The sequence below is a fragment of the Heterocephalus glaber genome, unplaced genomic scaffold (assembly GCF_053883595.1).
Source record: "Heterocephalus glaber isolate CG9 unplaced genomic scaffold, H.glaber_assembly_v1.0 deba00001729, whole genome shotgun sequence".
In the NCBI taxonomy this organism is placed as follows: Eukaryota; Metazoa; Chordata; class Mammalia; order Rodentia; family Bathyergidae; genus Heterocephalus; species Heterocephalus glaber.
The window spans coordinates 4,595,630-4,618,974 of NW_028258440.1; the positions used below are offsets into that span (position 1 = coordinate 4,595,630).

General features: G+C 37.4%; 1 protein-coding gene across 14 annotated transcripts in view; it reads left to right on the forward strand.

The window, feature by feature from the left end:
* Enox2 (ecto-NOX disulfide-thiol exchanger 2) overlaps positions 1 to 23,345 on the forward strand; it is a 344,879-nt gene that overhangs the window by 286,934 nt on the left and 34,600 nt on the right. For all 14 annotated transcript variants that reach the window (XM_087199818.1, XM_004860065.4, XM_021240586.2 and 11 more), the window contains 4 exons: positions 2,357 to 2,471; positions 15,682 to 15,863; positions 17,894 to 18,001; positions 21,406 to 21,514. In XM_087199818.1, the coding sequence (XP_087055944.1) occupies positions 2,357 to 2,471; positions 15,682 to 15,863; positions 17,894 to 18,001; positions 21,406 to 21,514 (514 nt within the window). The remainder of the gene's footprint in view (positions 1 to 2,356; positions 2,472 to 15,681; positions 15,864 to 17,893; positions 18,002 to 21,405; positions 21,515 to 23,345) is intronic.

Here is a 23,345-nt window from a genome sequence, read left to right on the forward strand (position 1 = left end):
TCAAAAAATTGTTAGCTCAGTGCTAAGGAACCTCTGATGGGCATCAGGTGGCCTTTAAATGAATACAAGCTGCTCCAAAATGCAGTTCTCATGCTTACTTTTTTAAAGTGCCTTTTCCAACGTGATCTCAATCATTTGCAGTGTGATTCATGCCTTCATGAAGATCTCTGTTTACATCTGGTATTACTTCCCTTCAGCCTGAAAAACTCTCTGCAGCATTTCCTATCATACAGTCTCTTGGTGATGAGTTCTTGCATTTACTTTTGCACAAAAATATCATTTTTTCTTGAAAGAATTTTTTCTGAATATCAAATTCTTAATAAGTAAATATTTTTATTTCTCCTTGAACTTTAAAGATAGTTCCACTGACTTCTGAACTTTATCATTTCTAAAAGAAATCAAAGCATTCAAATTATTGTTTTCCCCCTACATAATCTGGTATTTCCTCTAGCTGTCAAGAGTTTTTTATTTTTTTAGTTTTCTTCAGTTTGAGTATGATGTTCTCTGACATGCTTTTTTTACACACATATCCTTCTGGGGCACATTGAGGTTTTCAAATATGTAGATTGGTGCCTTTCATCAAATTTGTAACATTGTCAACCTTTCTTTCTCCAAATGTTTTTAAATCATTCTCTCTGATATTTCTGGAATACCATTTATATGTAGGCTAGACATTTGAACACAACCCCACAGCTCTCTTGTTATTTTAAAAGTTGGATACAATTGTATTATCCTCCCTTTGATTCTATTTTTTTCTGTCATCTCTATTCTACTTTTAGTCTTATCCAATTATTTTTATTTTGGATATCATATTTTTCAGCTTTAGAATTACCCATATATGATCATTAGCATACAAGGAGCTCAATCAGCTATTATATCTGTGCTCAGTGATCTAAAGGAAATATGTTCATAATGAATGAAAAAATAAGCAATCTTGTTAGAGGAAGAGAAACTTTTAAAAAGAATTCTTTTGTTATTGTTGTTTAGTTTTAGACAGAATAACTTTGACTCTTTTTAATTTTCAAACAGAAGAAACATTAGTTCATTTTTAATGTTTCTGACCCTCTGCTGAGATTTCCCATCTTTTTGTCATTATAGAAATAGTCCCTTTGCATCAGAAGCATAGTCACAATACCTATTTTAATTCTTTTTCTGCTAATTACCGCGTCTGGTTCATTTCAAGGTTAGTCTCCCTCAATCATCCTTTCTCTTGGAAATAGGCCATCTCATCCCAGTTCTTCAATATGTCAAGTAATTTTGGACATTATCCTGGATAATGTATTATGTTATAAAGCTTTTGGATTCTGTTGTATTCCTCCAAAAAAATGTTGACTTTGTTTTCTTTTGTTTTAATGGTCAATTTACATGGCTGGACTCAAGTTGGAAATTCTATCTCTTGGATGGCAGCTTAAATATTAGTTCAGCTCTTTGAACCTTAGCTGTATTATTTAGGATCTGCCCTCTCATGGCTGAGGAACCATGCAGAAATTTGAACAGATCTTATATACAGAATTTGAATCTCCCTCTCTGATCACTCATTTCTCTGTCTCCCTGTCTCTTTCTCTCTCTGTCTCTGTCTCTCTCTGTCTTCCACTCTCCATCTCTCCCTCTCTGTCTCTCTCTCTGTATCTCATTGCCTCCTTTGCCCTAAACTCTCTTCTTAAGTTAATAGCCCACAAAAACTGGGTTTTCCATTAGAAATTTAGCCACTCTCTGAGTAGCTAACTCAGTCCTGCTCTCAGACTAAAGGGTCCTTGCTCCAAGAGTCAGCTCCTCTTCAGAGTATCCTTGGTTCACTCTCCAATGATATCAATAGTTATAGGTTTGGTTTGGTTTTAGTCATTATCCATGAGACAGTTGATCTGGTAGGAGTTTACTCCTGATAGCTCATTTATGCTGTAACTTCTAAAATTGCAAAAATTCTGTTAAGAATTTTTTTGAGTAAAACTATTAAAAGGGAGGGGAAACAAGATGGCAAGCAGCAAAATTAAAGAGTCCGACATGAGGAGGTAAAAGTGGCAAAACTGTTAAGGCAAACTCCAGAATTCCTCATGATAAGAAGTGATGAATCTTTCAAGTTCAAAGGTACTTTCTAATATTGGAGCAATATGAGAATAATAGACTCCCAGGGTTCTAATTCTAGAAAGAAAACTCAGTGCAAGGCAAAGTGTACCCAAGTATGCTTTCTCTAGTGAGACTAATTAGTCATAATATACCCTTTTGCTTCTACCTTAAAAGTACTCTGAGAGTTTTTAATATATTCCCAAAAAGCTACTTTATCTTATCTTTAACTCTTCATTTCTTAAATACTGTCAATGCTTTCCCACCTTTTAAAAAGCATACCTTTTAACCTTAGGAAATTCGCAACATTCATAATGATGAATTAATGGGAATCAGGCGAGAAGAAGAAATGGAAATGTCTGATGATGAAATAGAAGAAACAGCAGAAACAAAAGAAACGGAGGAATCAGGTAAAGATAATCCTGCTTTATTTTATTTAACAAACATCTACTTGAAAGGGCAATATTTTCAAACCTTTCACACAAAGTACAATATGAGCATCAACCCATCAGACTGGATACCAGCTAGAAATACTTGATGGGCCACATAAGTGCTCATTGGCTAACTATCAACCTTGTGTCTACAGGATTTTCTAAGATCTTAATTTACCCCTGTGTTCCTTTGAATTGAAAGCAGACTTCCTTTTCCAAGAAGCACTAGACATTTAGGCAGTATTGTTATATATTTGATTTGGATTTATTAGTAATATGTTATACAATAGAAACCATGAGCAAACATATGCATACATACTATATCACTCATACTACACACTAAAATTAATAAAAGATGGATATAAGATTTTAATATTAACAAAATACAAATAACAAAGAAATTATGAAAAATGTAAAAGTTGGTTATATACTTTGGGGTGAAGTTTCCAAAATTAGAAATCATAAAAGATTTTAGACAGATTTATCTGCATAGAATTAAATATTTCATAAAAACAGTTACAAAGGTAAAAGAAAAATCCACAAACTAAGGAGAAATATCTTCAACATATGACTGTGTACCTATCTGCTGCCTTCCATTGTGGTTACTGAGAGTGTATATTGAGAACCAGAGAGGGGCCCACAAGCAGTTGTCTGGATAAATGCTTTTGCTCTAGCTTAATATAGTCAAGACCTCACTGTGATACAGAGGCCACAGCGTGGCTTCCCAGTGGGACCCCTAGGGTGGACGTTTTGAACAATGGTAAAATACCGTTCAGTTTCATGATATACGATCTTAGATGAGAGATCACCATAGAAGTGAATAAAATACCAGTCAGAAAACCAGTCTTTTCTGGCAAACCATTACTGACAATCTTAGAAGTTAGATTGTAGAAAGGCACAGTGAAGAAGAGCACTGGACATAAAGTGAGAACATCTGAGTCTTAGTCCCAGCTCTGCCCTTCTTGACTTCACAGGGACTTCTTCCCCACTGAGCCTCAACTTCCACATTGTGATCCATTCATTGCCAAAACCATCTAACCGGATTATGTGATGGATAATTGAGTTCACCCATTCATTTAATAACTACTACATACCAAGCACTGTGCTAGACACTAGAGTTGCAGTGTACTGTCCCTGTCAGGACGGGGAAGAGGAGAGATTCAGTATAATTCAATCTGAATTTCTGTGGTTCCAATACTTATTTATTGAAGCCAGAAGCTACATATCCACTTGAGTTGTCTTGGTTAGAATCATTACTCCATAAACAAAAACTCTCAAGGAAAGAAAGCTGCCAAGTTGGACTTTTCTAAAAGGCATTCATTAGCTGTTACATCTGAATTTTCTCTATTTCTGCTGTATGTCACATCCTAAACATACAAACTGCTATCTGTAGTGAATAAATTCTTTATAATTAGTGGTTAGTGAGCATTTTCAGAGTAATGAACTAATTACAGCAAATAAATACTATGAACTTATGGCCAAAATCAACAGAAGACTTTAATAGTGATTGAGCTATTCAGATTATTTAAGTGCTTAGCTAAGATGTTTTATAGCTGATTAATCTTTGACTTGTAGAATTATCTCCCCCTCAGTATATACATCAGATACAATGTTGATCCAGTGTTACCATGAAACAATGCAAGCATGTTTGAGCATCCACTTGATAAATTGCAGAGTTTGAGGAATTATTGGGGAAGGAAATGGGTATGTGGGAGATTCAGACTGAATACACTTACTAGGGTTATATAATTGCATTTTGCTTCTGTATCTCTTCTGAGTTAAAAGCTGTATTGGCTACTGCACAGATTCTTATTCGTTTAGAGACTGGAAACTCCCTGACAGATCATCTTATAGCTATTTTCTTTCCTGCTCCACATGCCAGGATGCTGCTTTCTCAAATAAAGCTATCTACAATAGACTTAATGGAGCTTACCAAATAGCTTTTCTCCCAGAAGGTTTCAATTCATTTTAATTCAAGGACTTTTGTGCATTTTTCTTCCCTTCGATCGTATCTAATTCTGTTATCTCTCTTCTGTGGTACTCAACTGCAAAACTCTTGCTCAAAGTGAGCCAGTGAGAGGGTTCTGTTTTTATCTAAATTAGCTACATGTTTTAGCTATCACTCAGTTCCAATTAAAAGCTTAAGCAACTAGATCTCAGAGTTGTTTTCTCTCCATGGTACCAAGCTTGAATTCTGGAAATCTATAATGTGTTCCTGGTTATGTTTTACTTCCCAAAGAAAGTAAAATCATTTACCTTTCCTTGGATTGCCCACAAAATTTCTATTCTTCCAGAAATTCTGTATTAGTCAGCTCGTATTTATGATGCAGTACTTGGCGTACTCTTGCCATAGAAGAAAGGACTGCTGTTCTCGAAGCAGTGCGTTGAAGAGGGAGAATCACACCAAAGAAAATCATGATATTGTGAAATTATTTCATTCTATTGTTAACTATGATGGAAAGTACATGTACCCAGGAAGTATAAGAACAGCAGTTCCCTTTCAGCATCTATTTTCTGCCTTCTTCACTTAGACTAATGGTTCTCAGAATTGATGTATTTGGGAATCATTTGAGTTACATTTTAGATTTTATATTTCTGGGCTGCACAATCTGATATAGTAGGTCTTTAGTGATGTATAGGAATTTGCATTTTTTCTGGCACCCTAAATTATTTAGATGCTAGTGATCCAGGGAATATATATGGAACTTATTGACTTAAATTAATTCTCCTTCATTGTTTTAAGCAAGGCTTTCTCTTCCCTTAGCATCCAATCCCCTTCCTCTTCCCCACCCTCTTCTTCTCTTAATTCTCACTTTAAGAATTTCACCAGTTAGTTAGGAAGCACTATGTCCTATAAGCTGATGGAATTATAAATGTATATATGTATAGATACACATAAAATATAAGAAATACCACTTGGCGCTAACCTGGAAAGTACCGATTAGAATGCAACAAAGGTAAAAGATATCAGTGTGGGCCAGAGTGACAACAGGCAGTGAAAGATGAACAGGTTTGGATGAGAGGAGGAAAGGTAAAAATGCATCTTGATGGGAGACAGTGGAGAAGCAGGGCTGAAAGATGGAAATAACTGTGATATGTATAGGGGAGATCAAAGATTAAGTGAATAAGATGGGCCCAAAATGTGGGAGACAACAAATGCTAAGCTTAGATTTAATATAGTAGGTAATGTAACACTGTAAGCACATCCTGACTATGGTCCTAATATGATGAAAGCAACATGAATTATGTATTTTGGAAATAATTTTGGTTTCAGAGAGACCAACTAGAGGCCTTTATAGGAATTGAATGTGAAATTATTCAGGTAAAGTGACAGCAACAGGAAGTGAGAAAAAAATGGTAGAAGAGAAAGAAAGCAGTGAAGAGAGAATTAATATAGATAATGAAGAAAAGGAAAGAACCTGCAATGAGTCTAGGTTTTCTAATCTGGGAGATTGAGGGATTGCCGGTTATATTGGTTCAATAAAGCTGCCATAACAAAGTACCACAAAAAGGGAGGCTTAAACCACATGTACTTATTATCTCACAGGTCTAGAGGCTAGAAGTCTAAGATCCACATGTTAGGAAGATTGGTTCCTTCTGAGGGCTATAAGGAAGAACCTCATGCCTCTCTAACTTCTGTCATTTCCCAGCAATCTGGCATTCCTTGACATACATATGCATTACCCCAATCTCTGCCTTCAAGTTCAGATGGATGGCATTCTGCCTGTGTGCATGTCTGTCTCTATGCTAAATTTCTCCTTTCTATAAGGACACCAAATCATATTGAGTTCAGACCCAGCCTAATGACCTCATTGTAACTTGATAGTCAATGAAAATACTGTTCCCAAATAAGGTCACAAACGTTAGAATTAAATATATCTGTTTTGGGGAAGGGGACACAATTCAATCCTTAGCAATAGAGCTGACATGGGTGGACTGATAGATGGCACTGATTTGTACAGTGCAGTGAGTTAAGCTTCAGATTGTAGATAGTTAGGAAGCAGGCAAAAAGGATTTGTATTCAAGTCAGAGATGAGGAAATAGAAGGAATAGAAGATGGTGCCAGAGAGCTATTCATTCACTGAAGCCCTAAAAACGTAAACAAATGAACATGAAAGCCAAGTGAAAGAATGAAAAAGGATGAATATAAAACTTTGGTGGGCTACCAACACTATAAAAGAGGGAAAGGAAAAAAGCATAGAAGTTAGAAAAAGAAAATTCTCCGGCTGGGGATTTAGCTCAGTGGTTCCGCCGCCTGCCTCGCAAGTGCAAGGACCCGAGTTTGATCCCTGGTACCAAAAAAAAAAAAAAGAAGAAGAAAAAGAAAATTCTCAATGGCTAAAAGAAAACTAGAATTGGGTTCTAGAAATTAAGAGATTTTTCTAGAAATAGAGAGTAATCAACATTATCAGATGTTACAAAGAAGAGAGGAATTGAGAGAAGCAGTATTGACCAGGAAATATGTTAGTAGAATGATACAGGTAGGGGCAGAATACAGCATTAATAAGAAAGTGGAATTATCAATTATTCATTTTAATCATTTTAATCCTTATTTACACTTTCATTTTCTCACACTAGAGAAGCTATTCGGTATTTACACATGTGTGTCCTATTTATTTCACTTAAGAATATGGCCTGAAATAGAAAGAAAAGGTCCAAAGGGATAGGGGAAGTGGGAGGGGAAGGGGAAAGGAAAGAAGGGAAAGGAAAAACTATGAGAAAAGAAAAAATGGAAACAAAATCTTTGTAAATAGGGAAGGGAGCGCAGGGAATGGGGAAAAAATAAGAACCAAGATACATCATGTACAGATATAAGCACCCAATGATAAATATAAAAGTATTGTATACCTAAAATGTACCAATAAAAATTTAAGCAATAAAAGAAAGTGGACAAAGACCTCAGGCCAGGAATTTGGGTAATAAGGAAAAAGAAATGCAGGTATTATAAATAACAAATAGAACTGATAACAAATTAAGTTTTTTGTTGTTCAATAAAAGATAAGGATGCCATGAGGAATATGAGGCTGAAAATGCTAGAGAATGAAAAAGTACTTATCAATAATGATGGAAGTGGAACCCTGGAAAAGAATGGAAAGTGATCCAAATCCAGAAGGAATGTGCCTTATAAGGAGAAAAGCTTTCTTCCTCTGAGATAAGAGAAGGAAAGCTGAAAGATATATAGGATATATATTGCTCAGGCTTCTCCATACAGTAATTGATCATCCATTGATTATAGAAATTATTCAGAAATGAGACCATGACAAGTGAGGAATAAATCTGGAGTAACTGCTATGGGCTGTATGGAAGGAAGAAATCAGTGAGAGAGTTGAGGGACCCATCAACACAGGCCAACATGAGTCTTTATTGTTCTAGCTACCTACCTCTGCTACTTCCTATAAAAGTTGCCTAAAGCCAGGTATGGTGGTGCATACTTGTAACCTCAGATACACAGGAAGCTGGAGCAGGACAATTATAATTTTGAGTACAGCCTAGGAAACTTAGTAACTTAGTAGGACCCTTTATTAAAATAAAATAAAATGGGCTGGAAATGTAGCTCAATGTGAAGACCTGGGTTCAATCTCCAGTACTAGAAAAAAATTCTCCGAGGTACAGGGCCTGGGATAAATAGCAGAGAACGTTGAGTCAAGTTACCGTGATTTGGGGATTGACATGGTACGCCAACCAGATGGTTTCAGAAGGCTGAAGGCATACAGGGTGCTGAGGAATTCGCAGTGGAATCTGTTTAGCCAGGAAACAATTAATGGAGTGAGTGACATTGGCCACTCCAAGAGATTAAAGATGCCAGCAAGAAAGATATCAGAGTCTTAGGGAGATGTGGAACAGTGAGAGAATTGGCAGATAAGGATTCTGTATGAGAAAGAAGTTTAGAGATCTCAAGGGGAAACTATGAGGACTGTAGTGCACCCATGCTGGCAGAAAGCAGATTGTAGTGGAGATGATGAGGTGGAGGGACAATGAAAGCGAGGCATCATGAGGTCAGGGAGCCCAGTTAAGATTTTACCTGAACTGCTTTGCAACCATGCCAATGGGTTGTCCTCATATCATCTCCCTTTCTTTCTACTCTGTTCTTTTTAGCTTTTCTTTTTATCATTCGCTGAGCCTCAAACTTTTTTCTAAGATTGAGAGGAATATTGCTCATTCTTTCTTCCATAACTTTTTTAGCATTTCCTCTTAGGACATTTTATAAAAGTGACTGATACCCTGAATTCACTTCTGTTACTTTTTGTTTGTTTCTTTTGCACCATTGAAGAAGACTACACATTAATTTTTTAACGGCACAAAAGTCCTTTTCAATCTTTTGTGCAGAAACATGTCTGGGATTTTGCTCTTAGTGGCTCCTAGAAGGAGGTATTCACGGCTGCCTTTGTACGTTCACATTGCCACGATGAACTGGCAGCCTTCAGATCTGAGGAGCAATTCCCATAAAGAGACACATTTTCCCAAATAGTAAGTAGTAAAAAAGGAGAAGCTGAGAACTAATGATGTCAGGTTATGAATACATACACTGTACTATGCTCTTTAGTATCAGGGCTGATGGATTCACCTATTGAAACATATTATTAAAAGGTGATATTGAACTTTTTGATGTTCTGGCAATGTACAAAGGACTCCAGCTTCAGAAATGGGCCCAATTAATACTAAGTCTGTGAAAGGAAAGACTTGGTGTCCTCATTAAAATGGCAAAACCCTCATTTCAGGGAATGAGAAACATACTTTTAGAGAAGGTTCCCACAGTAGCATTATAGGTGATCACAATTTTTTTTGCATAATGATAAGTCCAAACTGGGAAGATTATTATCTCCTTCCACTTGACTGCAGATATCCATCCATCGCTGTTCATCAGCATGCCCCCCCACAGTAGGCAGAAGGAAGCAGTCTCTTCTCCTCATTTTCTCAGAGAGAAAATATTTCCACATATAAACTCAAGGATAACGCCTTTATAACCCTAAATCTCTGACCTTTTCTTATCCATGTATCTCCATACAACATGTAGAAAGAACGTGAGTATAATCACTGGCCTGCAGAGCAAGAAGAAACAAAAGAAGGAAAATGAAATAGTACTATTTTGTGTTCAGCCATGTGGATTGCCAAAGAACAAACATACAAACCATGGCAGAAATAACTAACTGCCCTTCTGAAAGAGTCACTTAATTTATAGAATAACTGTGCTATTTACCTGAACTCTAGCTCAAGAAGCTGTCCTTGGTACTGACCAAGTATTTCTTCCTCTGTTTGGCAGATGGTTAATGTTCCTTTTTCTATATAGTTTTACATATATAATCACATTCATTTGTAGCATCTTCCTTTGGTATTGTGATTGTTAGGAGCACTGCCTGTCTGATGGAAAGTATCGCAGCCACTGGGAGATAGCAGGGGTAGACCGTATTTGGAATGCTAGGAAACCAAGTCTCTGAGTAATTGCTTTCTCTTCAAAGACATAAAATGTATCAGTAATAGAAACAAACATATGCCAAAGGTCTTTTGTAATTTTTTAAACCAAAACATGAGACTTAAAACTGCCATATCAGGATAAGTGCATGGCCATCCACAGAAAACAAATGTGGACGCCTAGACTGTCTCAACACTACAAAAAGATATTTCTCATTACCCGACACAGGGTTTTGTGTGTGTGTGTGTGTGTGTGTGTGCCGGGGATCAAACTTGGGACCTTGTGCTTGCGAGGCAGGTGGTAGAACCAGTGACCTAAATCCCCGGCCCCAAAAAGATATTTCTAACCAGAACCCTTCCTATTATAATCATTGCCACTCTGTTTTGGGTAGACAGTCTGATCTCAGCAGCCTACATCAGTACCTAAAAATTGTAGGAAACCCCTTTGTTTCAAGGCATTGAACTAAAGCCAATGTCTCCCTTAAGGCAGCTTCTTTTAGGAGTGTGGAATGTTTTTTCCCCTCAGAATATAGTTTTCTTCTATATATTTCATCTTTGTAAATCATAATTTCTTTCTATTACTTAAGTATAAGATGGATCTTTTCTTTGATATTCCTTTAAAAAACTCTTCTACCATTTGACTAATAATTTCAATGGTTTTATTCCCATTACTTTTCTTTTACTGTATGCCACCCAAAGTCCCACCCTGTTGCTGAGAAAATTCACATCCTTGTCAAATTTCCCTTCAACCTTTGTATATCCATAATATATCAATTTGTACTCTTGATCCATCTTGATAATATCCCTTTTCTAGGCTTTCTGTCCTATTAATAATCAAGAAAAGGTGGCCTGGGCATGTGGCTCAGTGGTAGAGTACTTGCTTAACATGCACACGGCCCTGATATCAATTCAGCACTGCAAAACATAAAATAAAATAAAATAAAAAGAATAAACTACAAATATATCTACTAACGTAGTATTAAACAATAGAAATTAATAGTCATATAATTTTTTTACCACAGTCAGCCTACGACACAGAAGGTACTCACTAAATGTTAAATTAATGAAAAATCCTCTGATTAAATATTTTGGCAGGGTACAGTGTTACACACCTGTAATTCCAGCATTCTGAGAGGCTAAGGCAGGAGGACTGCAACATAGAGCCCAGCCTGGGTAGCTTAGCAACTTAGCAAAACCCTGTCTCAAAATAAAAAAGAGCTGAGGATGTAGCTCAGTGCAAAGGTCCTGGGTTCAATCTCCAGTACCACAAGTATAGGAATAGACTTTATAATTTTTAACTTGAAAATGTGCCCAAACCTACAAGTAATTAAGTTTAACCTAGGTTTCCTTATGTGACTTCGTTTTTGTTATTAATAGACTTTATTTTCAGAGCAGTTTTAGGTTCATAGCAAAATTGAGGAGAAAGTAGAGAGTTCCTATATAATCCTTGTCCTTACCAAGGAAGTCTTCACTATTATCATTCTCTTGCCTTAGAATGGTAATATGTTTCAATAATTGACACATCATTATCACCCAAAGCCCATAGTTTATGTTAGGGTTCATTTTTGGTGTACATTCTGTGGGTTTTGACATGTAAAATGCCATCTGTCTTTCATGGTGCTATCATAAGAACAGTATCAGTACCCTAAAATTCCTCTGTGTTCTGCCTGCTCTTCCCTCCTTCCTCCCTGCTAACCATTGGAAACCACTGTCTCTTTACTGTTTCCACGGTGTTGGTATTGCCTTTTCCAGAATGTCACATAGTTGAAGTCATATAGTGTGTAACCTTTTCAGATTGGCTTCTTTTACTTAGTACAGTACTATGCATTTAAATTTCCTTCATGTCTTTCCATGGCTTGATGTCTCATTTCTTTCTAGCATTGAATAATATTCCATTGTCTGGATATACCGCAGCTTATCTCTTTGCCTACTGCAATACATCTATGTTGCTTCCAAGTTTATACAGTTATAAATAAATGTGCTGTTATTGTTCAGATCTGAAATGTCCCCCCAAAAGGTTCATGTGTTGAAGCCTTCATCCCCAGTGGAGCAATGTTCAGAGCCAGGGGCCTGAGAAGGATACTGGATCATGAATGCTTTAACTTCATCAGTGGATTACTGAATTCATAATTTGATTACATTATTGGGAGGTGATGAAAACTTATGAAATGGGGTTTAGTTGAAGGAAGGGGATCATAGGGGTGTGCCCTTGGGGTCAAGCCCTCAATCTTCCTCAGTCATATCCAGTCTACTAATGGTCCGTCAAAGGCACTTTCATTTCTGCTACAGTGCTTTTGATCTCTAGCATTTCTTTTTCTTTCCTTCTTAGAATTTCCATCTCTCTGCTTATATTATTCCTGTGTTTTTATATACTATTTTCATTAAAGCTCTTCAAATATTAATTATAGGGATTTTTTAAAATTTTATTTTATTGGTACATTTTAGGTATACAATATAATGACATTCATCATTGGAAATTCGCACCTTTACATAATACAACTTGGTCCTTATTTTCCCCCTTCCCCTGCCCTCCCTTCAACCCCTCCACCCCTGCCTATTTACAAAGACTTTGTTTCCATTTTTTAATTTTAGCATATTAATTCCATTCCCTTCTTTCCTTTCCCCTACTCCTCCACTTCCCCTTCCCCTTACTCCTCCACTTCCCCTTCCCCTTTGCCCCTTTTCTTCCTATTTCACATTATCTATTATACCTTTTAGTCCTTATTTGCACTTTGTTTCTTACACTAGAAAAACTATTTGGTATTTACATGTGTGTCCTATTTATTTCACTTAAGAGTATCGCCTCAATGTGCATCCATTTAGCTATAAATGTCTCTAATTTGTTGTTTTTTATGGCTGAGTAGTACCCCATTTTATATATTAAAAAAACACATTTTCTTTATCCAGTCTCCAGTTGATGGACATTTGGGCTGTTTCCAAGTTTTAGCTATCACGAATCGTGCTGCTATGAACATGGGTCCACATATATCACTGTGGTATGGTTCTTTTAATTCTTTGGGAAAGATACCCAGCAGGGGAATAGCTGGGTCAAATGAGACTTCCAGTCCTAGTTCTTTGAGGTATCTCCATACTGATTTCCACAGTGTTTGCACCAGTGTACAATCCCACCAGCAGTGGAGCAAGGTTCCTCTTTCCCTACAGCCCCGCCAACATTTATTATTGGTTGATTTCATGATAGCAGCCATTCTTTCTGGGGTGAGGTAGGAATCTCCACGTTGTTTTCATTTGCATCTCTCCAATGACCAGTGAGGTTGAACATTTTTTCATATGTTTATTTGCTATTTCTACTTCTTTGTGTGAGAAATGTCTGTTCATTTCAGATGCCCATATTTGGATTGGGTCTTTAAATTAGGGAGGTCTGATTTTTTTAAGTTCTTTATAGATTCTAGATAGTAGACCTTTGTCTGAGGAACAGCAGGTGAAAATTTTTTCCCACATTGTGGGTTGTCTCTTCACACTGTCGGTGGTTTCTCTTGCTGTGCAGAAGCTTTTTAAAAGGAAGAGATCCCACTTGTTGATTGTGCTAGTTCACGGGCAACTGGGGTTTTGTTCATAAAATCTTTTTCTACACCAGTGTCTTCAAGAGTTCTACCCAACCTCTGTTCCAGCCAGTTCAGTGTTTCTTTTTTAATATTTAGACCTTTAATCCATTTCGATTTAAGTTCAGCACATGGTGAGAGACATAGGTCTGGTTTTAATCTTTGCCAAGTTGAAACCCAATTTTTCCAGCACCATTTATTAAGGAGGCTTTCTTTCCTCCAGTGAGGGTGTTTCACTCCTTTGTCAAAGATGAGGTGGCTGAGTGTGTCTGGAGTTGTTTCTGCATCTTCTAATCTGTTCCACTGGTCCTCAAGTCTGACTCTTTGCCAGTACCATGCTTTTTTGATCACAGTAGCTTTGTAGTAGAGTTTCAAGTTGGGGATTGTGATACCTCCTGCCATGTCTCTGTTACCCAGAATTGCTTTTGCTATTGTGGGTCTCTTCTTGTTCCAAATGAATTTTTCCATTGTTTTCTCAAGGTCCATGAAGTATGCTGCTGGGATTTCAATTGGGATTGCATTGAATCTATATAGCAGTTTTGGAAGTATGGCCATTTTCACTATATTAATCCTTCCTACCCAGGAGCAGGGGATGTCTATCCATTTTCTGATGTCATCTTCAATCTCTCTTTTCAGAGTGCTATAGATTTCAGAGAAGAGATCTTTGATTTCTTTTGTTAGGTTGCTTCCTAATTATAGGGTTTTTTAAAAAAAAAATTCCCAGTCTCATAAGTCCAACATACTTACTATATCTGTATCTGCTCTGATGTTTTTCTGTATCTTCAAAATGTGGATTTTGCCATCTAGTACACCTTGTAATTTTTTGTTGGTATCCATACATGAAATTCTTGGTGTAAAGAACTCCAGCAGATAGGCCTTCATTTGTGTGGAAGAAGGAGAAATGCTCTCTAGTTCTCTAGTCTGTAGTTCTCAGTCTTTGAGTGAGCCTATGTTCTAGACTGTGAACTTCACCAGTGCTTCTCACTTTTATTTCCCCCACCCTTAGAGGGAACTGGAGTTGAGAATATCCATTCCCCCAGGTCAGTTATGCTCTTTTAAAACCGCTAGCAAGTTAGGTTCTGATAAAATAATGTTCCCTGAAGGCAGACCTTGTTATGAAATACATAATGCTCTGAAATAAAAGATAGATAGTACAAAACAGGGAGATAGAACTTTTGCAGAAGGGAAGGGGACCAAGAGATGGACAAGAAGGAGATGAAAGAAGGGAGGGTTGGGGAATGGAAATAAAGAATTAAGATATGTTATGTGCAGGACCAACTCCCCACAATGAATATAATCATTATGTATTTAAAACATATGCTAAAATTTTTTAAAGCTAAAGCAATGCTCTGGCATTTCAAATTTCAAAATGGTTCTTTACCACTCTCCTACCAGATGCAGGAGATTCTTCTCTGATATTCACTGTGAAGACCTGGTAGAGCTCTTAGAAGCAAAACTCAAAAAAGTACCTACAGCCTCAAAGTTTTTAACTTATAGGCTTGTTCCTACAGTGCCTCCAAGAACTCCTCAATTGCAGGTTAAATTCTTCTACCCTGGGACAAGTTCCCATGGATGTTTCTGCTCATGGGTTCCTTGTGATTTGCTACTTTCACTTTCCTGTATCTCTGATTTGGTGGGCAGAGGTCTGATCCATGACCTCACTTATCTGATGGATATAAAAAGAGTTGTTGATTTTTCAGTTTGCTTAGCATTTTTACTTGCTGTTAAGACAAAGTGGAAACTTCCCTGATCTTCACATACTGGACTAGAAACTAGAAATCTTATGTCTTAATTTATACATTTAATTTTTTCTGCAAGACTAGTCAATACTACATTCTTTAAAAACACTTTTCAGTAAAATTATTGTGTAGGCAGTAGTCATTTCAAGGAAATTGGTCCTATGTTTTTTTATTACAGGGCTCTTATTTGCTGCATTTCAAATAAAACTAACTGATGTTCCTTGGAAATATCTTGGTTATATTTAGGATGGTGAATATGAACCATAATGACTTTTGTGTGTTAGAATCCTGATTCATTTGCAAAAATGTACCTTTGTGCTTTTGTGCCTATCTCTTGTTGCCATGGCCAACTCAGCCCTAAAGTTTCTCATCAAGAGGATTTTTATCCATATTAATTTGAAGTACCAAGTTTTCATAGTACTCAGGTGCACCACAAAGAAGTCCAGACATATGATTTAACATTTTCCATGGATTGTTTAGCCTTAGTATCACAGGCAGAGGCTCTAAAGGAAGAAAATGACAGCCTCCGTTGGCAGCTAGATGCCTATCGGAATGAGGTAGAACTACTCAAGCAAGAACAAGGCAAAGCCCACAGAGATGACGACCCAAACAAGGAACAGCAGCTGAAACTCCTGCAACAGGCCCTACAAGGAATGCAGCAGGTATAGCCATTTTTGTTTTCTGCACTTTTGTGAAAAATAGCATCAGTTCTTCACCCGTAAAAGGGTTCCCTGCAAGAAAATAAAATATCAAATCTGCTATTCTTCTTGATGTCATAGTTGCTGGCATGGTTAAGGAAGAGAGTATGTGGTGTGTGTAATGAAATATTCTGGTTAATACAGAAATAGCAGTGGATCACCAATATTCAAAGAATAAGCATTCAATGAGAAATGCTTGACATTAAAATTACATTGGACACAATCTTCTCTTTTCTTTGTGCTTCAGAAAGTCTGTGGGATCCAGTTAGGGTCTCAGTGTCTTTATGAAGAATATCAATTATTTAAATATGAAAAAGTTATAATGAGTGAGTATTTAGTTGATAGACAAGTAATACAGATTTTTAGAAGGAATGGAAAGAATACTATCCTTGATTTGGGTGGAAATGGGGACATTATGAGTCTGTAAGTATCAGTGCTTTGGGTGCATAATACCAACTTGTTTTTATTGTTTTCACAGTCATTTATATGAATAAAGTTGCCTGCATATAATTCCAAGTATGAAAAGTAAACTAATATAAGCGCATCCAACTTCAGTTGCATTCAGAGACAACATTTGGGGAATAGGTGCTTAATATCTAGAAGTTTGATGTAACTATCACCACAGTGAGCCCACAATTTAAAAGATGTCAACATCTGCTTTCATTATAGTAAAGGAGTAGTGCTTCGAAGTAAGGATACTATCTTCTGTCATGCCAGACTACCAGCCGTTTTCTGTACAATTTAAATTGTGCAATAATTTTTAACTTTATGGCCTGGAATTATCTAGGCAAAGATAATTGCTGGTTGGAAATTATAAATGATGAGCAGGGAATCTTCTCTGGCACTGGCCAGCCCCATGTTACTACTTTTGCTACCATTGTCTTTCTATGTGACAGGTAACATCACATTAATATTTCACCTTTCCTATTAGCAAAATGTGTGAAGTAATGCTTACCTTCCCTTTATTGTCATCATGGAGCTTAATTAGAACACATAAATTATATCAAAGAACTTTAACAATGCACAGTGTACTCTGTTTTTCAACCCTTCTAATAGTCTTTTGCAAGCCTTTGAAAAGTAAAACTTTGGAAACATTTTTGTTTTATTTTCTCCTCTCCAACACTGATTTTAAAATCATTTCATATAAGGACATTTCTGCCACTTAAATGCCATTTGAAAATAATGAACATTTTTCATTTCATCACTTCAAAGACCTCAGAGAATTAGGTTTCTACCTCCTAAAAATTAATTTCACTCATTGAAATTACCTTTTATGGGGAAATAGCCTTGTGATCAATGATAATATTTCTCCCACCTTATTTTTAAAGATGTATAGTACAATACGTGTTAAGAACATGAACTCTGGGGGTTGACCCAGACTAGTTTTAAATATAGCTCTGACACTTCCTATTTGAATGGCTTTAGGGAAGCCACTTCACCTGTCTAAGCCTCAAAGATAATAATATAAGGTTATTCTGAGGCTTAAATTATCCCATTCCCAATGCTTAGCATATATTAGGCCCTCAACAAATAATATTTGTTGTAATTATTAATAAAGACAAGTCCAACTCCTTGCCTATTGATATGGAAACTAACATAGGTGAGATGTGAATTCTTTACTACTTTCCTTATAAAAAGTGAGGTTGGCTTGGCAAATGGCTATTTGCAAGAATGCTTTACAACATTAAATTCACATCTATGCAGCAGTCAAAATATTGCCCACACAGCATTAATTGCACCTAATCCTTACCCCTGGCCACACTGGAGACCCAGTTAAGAGACTGGATAAATTAGTTTTCTCAGGCCCAAGTTCAAGAAAATTCTTTAAGAGCCAGATAAAGTGAAAAGTAATGATTTTTCCAAACTCTACATGGAAAAAGGATTCTGTGTGCTAGGGAAAGGTAAGGCAGGCCTGCCTGACATCTAACCTCAGCCAGGGATTTTAAGTGAAGTTTAGCTCTTAGTGACGTGATTATCTTTGGTTTTTCTTATAGCATCTCCTCAAAGTTCAAGAGGAATACAAAAAGAAAGAAGCTGAACTTGAAAAAATCAAAGATGACAAGTTACAGGTGGAAAAAATGTTGGAAAATCTTAAAGAACAGGTACAAGATCCTAAGTGAGCCTTTTCCCCTTTCCCCTTTCCTTTTTTCACTGACAGTGAAAATGCCCAGGAATTTCTGCAGTAGAAATCAATACTGAAATATTTAGATGGCTAGGGATTAAAAGCACAGTTCCAGGATAATTCTTATATTGAGGACACTGCTCTTAGATGTGAGTCTGTGGCATTTCTAAAGGTTCCAGAGAGTATTGTTTTCAATGAATAAAAAGTCTATCCCTAAAGTTCCTCAGTCTTCCCTCTTGGAGAAGACCAGCATGCACGCCTCTTCCTGCTTCATCTTGTCAAGCAAACAGCAGGGTAAAAACTTCATGTGACACAAAGTAATTTCAGTTGAGTATTTCATTAAAAGAAGAAACAGACTTAGTTTCTTTGTAGACAGTCCATCTTGTGTAATAATGAACAGCCACAAGTGAGAGTAATAACCAGAGCCAAAAGGAGGGAAAGCTTGGAAAGAAACAAGGAGACACATAATGCTAAAGCTAGATAATAGCAACAGGGAAAGCAAGATGGGTCTTTATCAAGTGAGAGCCTGCTCTAATAAGGACCATCAATGAGGACCTCTAAAAGAGTCTGCTTACATCTAGGTGGATTGGTGCATTACAACCATGAGTCAGGTGCCCAGTCTATTGAAAGCATACAGACCACCTCTTCTACCTCCTCTATGCCTGAATATTCAGCTGAAGTTATTCTCTTAAAAAGAAGGGTCTTTGGCCAGAACTGCCTCATTTTAATATCTTGTGAGCAAGAGAAAAAAATTAGGAGCTCGGACCAGGAGTCCGATATCAACAATTACACAGTTGTGTAAGAGCTACTGCTCTTTATCTTCTATGCTCAACTCAGGAAGATGCAGTGCACAAAGGCCCAGGGTATGTTTACCAGCACAGAGATGTCCCCCAGAGTGCCATTAAGAACTGGCAACCTTGGTGTAGTTGAAACAAATGATTGAAAGTGTTTTCTTCTGGAGGCCATTTGCAGTATGCTTTTAATTCTTCCACATCATAAAACCAACTCACTCTCCAGTTTTGTGGGTGCTATTAAAGAAACGAGCACAATCCCAGAGAAATTCATTTGTCAAGCTTTTAATTGAAAAGTGCCAAAGCTGTGCTACTTATCAGGACTTTCCTCATACTATCAAAGCTTCTAAATTGTCCCAGAGCTGCTACATAGCTCATTTTCACTTTACACATACAATGGAGTGTGTAGCCAGAAGACTGTAGATAGATGTGGTGTTACTCTAATGACACTATGCTCAGACTCACTCATTAGGATTGGCATCACAAATTGACTTAAGGACATTTTTATGTAAGCAGCTTTCTGCTTTGTAAAGAATTTCATTTAAAGAAATAAGAGGTCAAATGGCATAGAAGAAACTTGCCATGTTGTGCCTGAGGAAAATTGTTTCCCATTGTGAAACTGAATATATCAGGAAGTGGCAGCTTAACAGGACAAGGAGAGAGATCCAACTGATAATCAAAACACAGTGAGTCAGAATATGTTTTTTCTTGTTATTTTAAGCAAAGCTTCTTTTAGAAGAATTCATGACAGTTCATTATAAACTGATCTTCTCTGGGAAGCTGATTTGAGACCAAATATTTCAACCTGACACAATTAGGTTAGGAAGCAAAGTACCATTACATTAGACTGCAAAAAATAATTTCAGGATGAAAGGAAAGCAATAAGTTTAGGTAAAGAGGGATTCTTTTTGTTGGTTTTGTTTGGGTTTCGTGACAGTAAGCCATAGTGTGAGTTATTGTCAGTGTTTTGCAATATAACAATGGGACTTAAACGTGTGTCTTACTGCAGAAAAAACTATCTCTACTAGCAAAATTTGAAGAAATAAACATTCTTTTAATATACCTTGTAATTTTTTAAATACCAGCTATATTAAAATAAAAATCAAGTTTCAGTAAGACCACAGTTCCATTGAAAATGGCTAAAACTTCTTAGGAAATCTTAACATCTTAAATAAACCCCAATCTTTTAAACTCTCACACTTAAGAAATGGTTTACTGGATCGCTTAATATTTTAAGGGAGTTAGAAGCAGATGTGAAGCCTAAGGCTTAGAAGCAAGCTTGTAGTTTAAATCAAACTTGGCATAATTGTTACTGCCTGGGTTGGATTCTAAGGGCCAAAGATTGAGTAGGTCATCAAAGGGTCCTCCTCTGACTACAGCCAGAAAGCCTGTAAACCCACAAAACAACTGGCTTGTAGCATAGACCATTCATTTCATTCAGAGATGCCTCTGGGAAGCTTTGAAGACACCTTTAAAGAAAATAGAAGGAATCATGCCCCTGCTCAAGGCCTGTGGAAGGGAAGAAATGACAGAGCATCTGAGTCTGAGTCAGGCATGATCTGCCCCCAAAGGAGCAATTGCCCAGCATTTTCTTTTTCAAACGTAAATGACTGAAACAGAGAGACTGAAACAGTGATTTCTTTTATTTCTTCTTCTAAAGAAATATGTTCTCAACATCCAAGACAGAAAGAAAGATCCATGGCTGGTCTGGATGTGTTTTTTAGTGTCATTGCTGGGGATGGATTTCACCTGAGTATCTCAGTAAACCTACGAACTACACTAAGCAAGAAAAAAATTTCAATACCAAAAAAAGCCACTGACTAATAATATTTTGGTCATGGTCATTTCTTGCTGTAAAGTCAGGAATATTTTACCAGGGATTGAACTCAGGACTTTGCACTTGCGAGGCAGGCACGGTGCCACTGAGCTAAATCCCCAGCCCACGTCAAGAATATTCCAACAGATGATGTGCTTATCAGAGAGAAGAATGGAAAACAGTCACTCATCAATAGATAGAGGCTCTGATTTTTAGTTCAAAAGGCAGTAGTTGAGGACCTGTGAGAGGATTGGCTATATTACAGATTCTTCATTTAGAGTTGAGACTCATCATTAGCTGAAAGTGAACCTAAAATTTGAAGAAGGAAAAAAAAAGAGTGATCCTCTTAACAGTGAATGGCCTGGGGTGAAATGTAATCTTAGTCCATTTACCTAATTTACATGATAGCTTTATTTCCCTCATCTGTAGAATGGAGGTAATACATATCTATTAATACCTGGTGTCTAGTTAGTACACAATAAGTGTTGAGTCTGGTTCCCTAGACTCCTTGTATAGAGTTAAGAATGATGAAAGCTGGGAAAAAAAAAAGGTGAAGACAAATGTTTAAATTTTTCTGTTTTGAAGCCATCTAAAGACTCTTTGGAGTATCTGTGGTGCTTTTGTAATTCATACTATTTTTCCCTTATTCAGTTATCCGAACTGGACAGTACTGTTTTTATGGTCCTGTGTTTAAAAGGTCCTTGTTGTGTAATTAATGGAAACCAGCTCTATTGCCAAATACAGCGAACTGACCCAGGAGGTGTGTTATTCCCACAGGAAAACTGTGCTTCTAGACTGTGTGCATCAAGCCAGGAAAGCGACTGCCCTCTTGAGAAGACCATGAACAGCAGTCCTATCAAATCTGAACGGGAAGCACTGCTAGTGGGTAAGGAAGCTAACACACACACACACACACACACACACACACACACATTCATAAGATATAGTAGAGGAGGGAAAGGGTTTACCTATGATTAATAAACACATACCGAGCATTTATGAAGCAGGACAGTATAGGAATCCTGAAGATGATGGGGTAAGAGCAAGTACAGATTTTCATAAAAATTGTAAGAGCAGTTCCCAGTCCTCTGGGGGCTCCTCAAAACCCCTGCCACATCAAGTGTGTCCATACAAGCATTCTGTTAAGAGGGGGTCAGCTATAAAAAGCACACTGTCATTTTGTTTTATATCTCCATGCAAAGATGGCCGAGCCTTCTCACATCCACTCAGAGGGCTAGTGTGGACATTGTTGTGCAAAGAGCTTTTTTTCCAGATGAGACTCTGGAGCAAGTATCTGCCTCTCAAGTTTTTCTGGGCTACTAGCTGAGCCATTTTTACTCATGACACTTCTGACACCAAATAAGAGGGTAATTTTTTTATCTCTTGACACCAAATTCCTAGTATCTTTTCTAACTACAGTATTTCTCCAACTTCAACTAGGCATCCTACCATTCAACTCAATTAAATTCTGACTCCCACTAGCCGGAGTTACCTTCATATTCCACAAGTGTAGGGGCTAAGTCTCACAAATCTGTTCTTATTTTAGATATCAGTCTCAAATATCAGCTCCTCAGATGTGTTAGTCAGCTTTTCTTTACTGTCACAAATACCTGAGATAATCAGAATATAAAAAGTTAATTTTGGTTCACAGTTTTGTAGGTTTCAGTCCATGGTCAGTTGGCCTTGTTACTTTTGGATCTGTGATGAGGCAGCATATCATGGCAGCAGTGTGTGGCAAAACCCTTCATGGCCAGGATGCAAAAGGGGTGGGGCAGGGCTGGGGTCTCAATAACCTCTTCATAGCTGTGCCCCCAGTGGCCGGGGGACCTCCTGGTAGGCCCCACCTCTTAAAGGTTTTACCATCTCTCAACAATGCTGTGAGATAGGGACCAAGTCTTTAAACATAGGCCTATGGAGGACACTCCAGATGCAAACTAAAGCTCCAAACTGACCCCCATTACTGTTGGATTCAGCTAGAGTCAGCAGTTCTCACAATCTCCACCCCACAGGTTCAATAATTTGCTAGAACAACTCACAGAGCTCAGGAAAGTACTTTACTTCTATTACCAGTTTATCTTAAAGGACGCAACTCAGAACAACCAAATGGAAGATATGCACAGGGCTTGGTACTAGGAAGGGTTATACAGTGGTACATCGGTTCACGAACTTAATTCTTTCCATGATTCTGGTCACAAACTAAACTGGATGTGAACTAAATCAGATTTCCCCATAAGGTCAACATTGAACCTAACCATTGAATTTGATTTGGTTTTTGTCCAAATCAGTTTGCGACCAGAATCATGGAAAGAATTAAGTTCGTGTACCGACATACCACTATGTACCCTTTCTGGGCATGCCACCCTCCCTGCATCTCGATGTGCTCACCAACTGGAAAACTCTGAACTCCATCGAATTAGAGATGTTTAGTGAGGCTTCATTTTATAGGTGTACTTGGAGGAGAGTACTGAAAATTCCAACCCTGTAATCATTCCTTGCTCTTGCTGGCAGCCAGACACCAACCTGAAGCTATTGAGGGTTCCCCAAGCCATTCATAAGCATACAGAAGATACTCTATCACTCCAGAAATTCTAGAGTTTGGGGAACTTGTGCCAGGCTCCGGGACAACTACCAAATATTTATTTCTTTACTATTTCACATTGGCACATGACTCAGGAGGCTGGATATGGTGTGTTGGACAATGGTGGGCTTTGATGAAA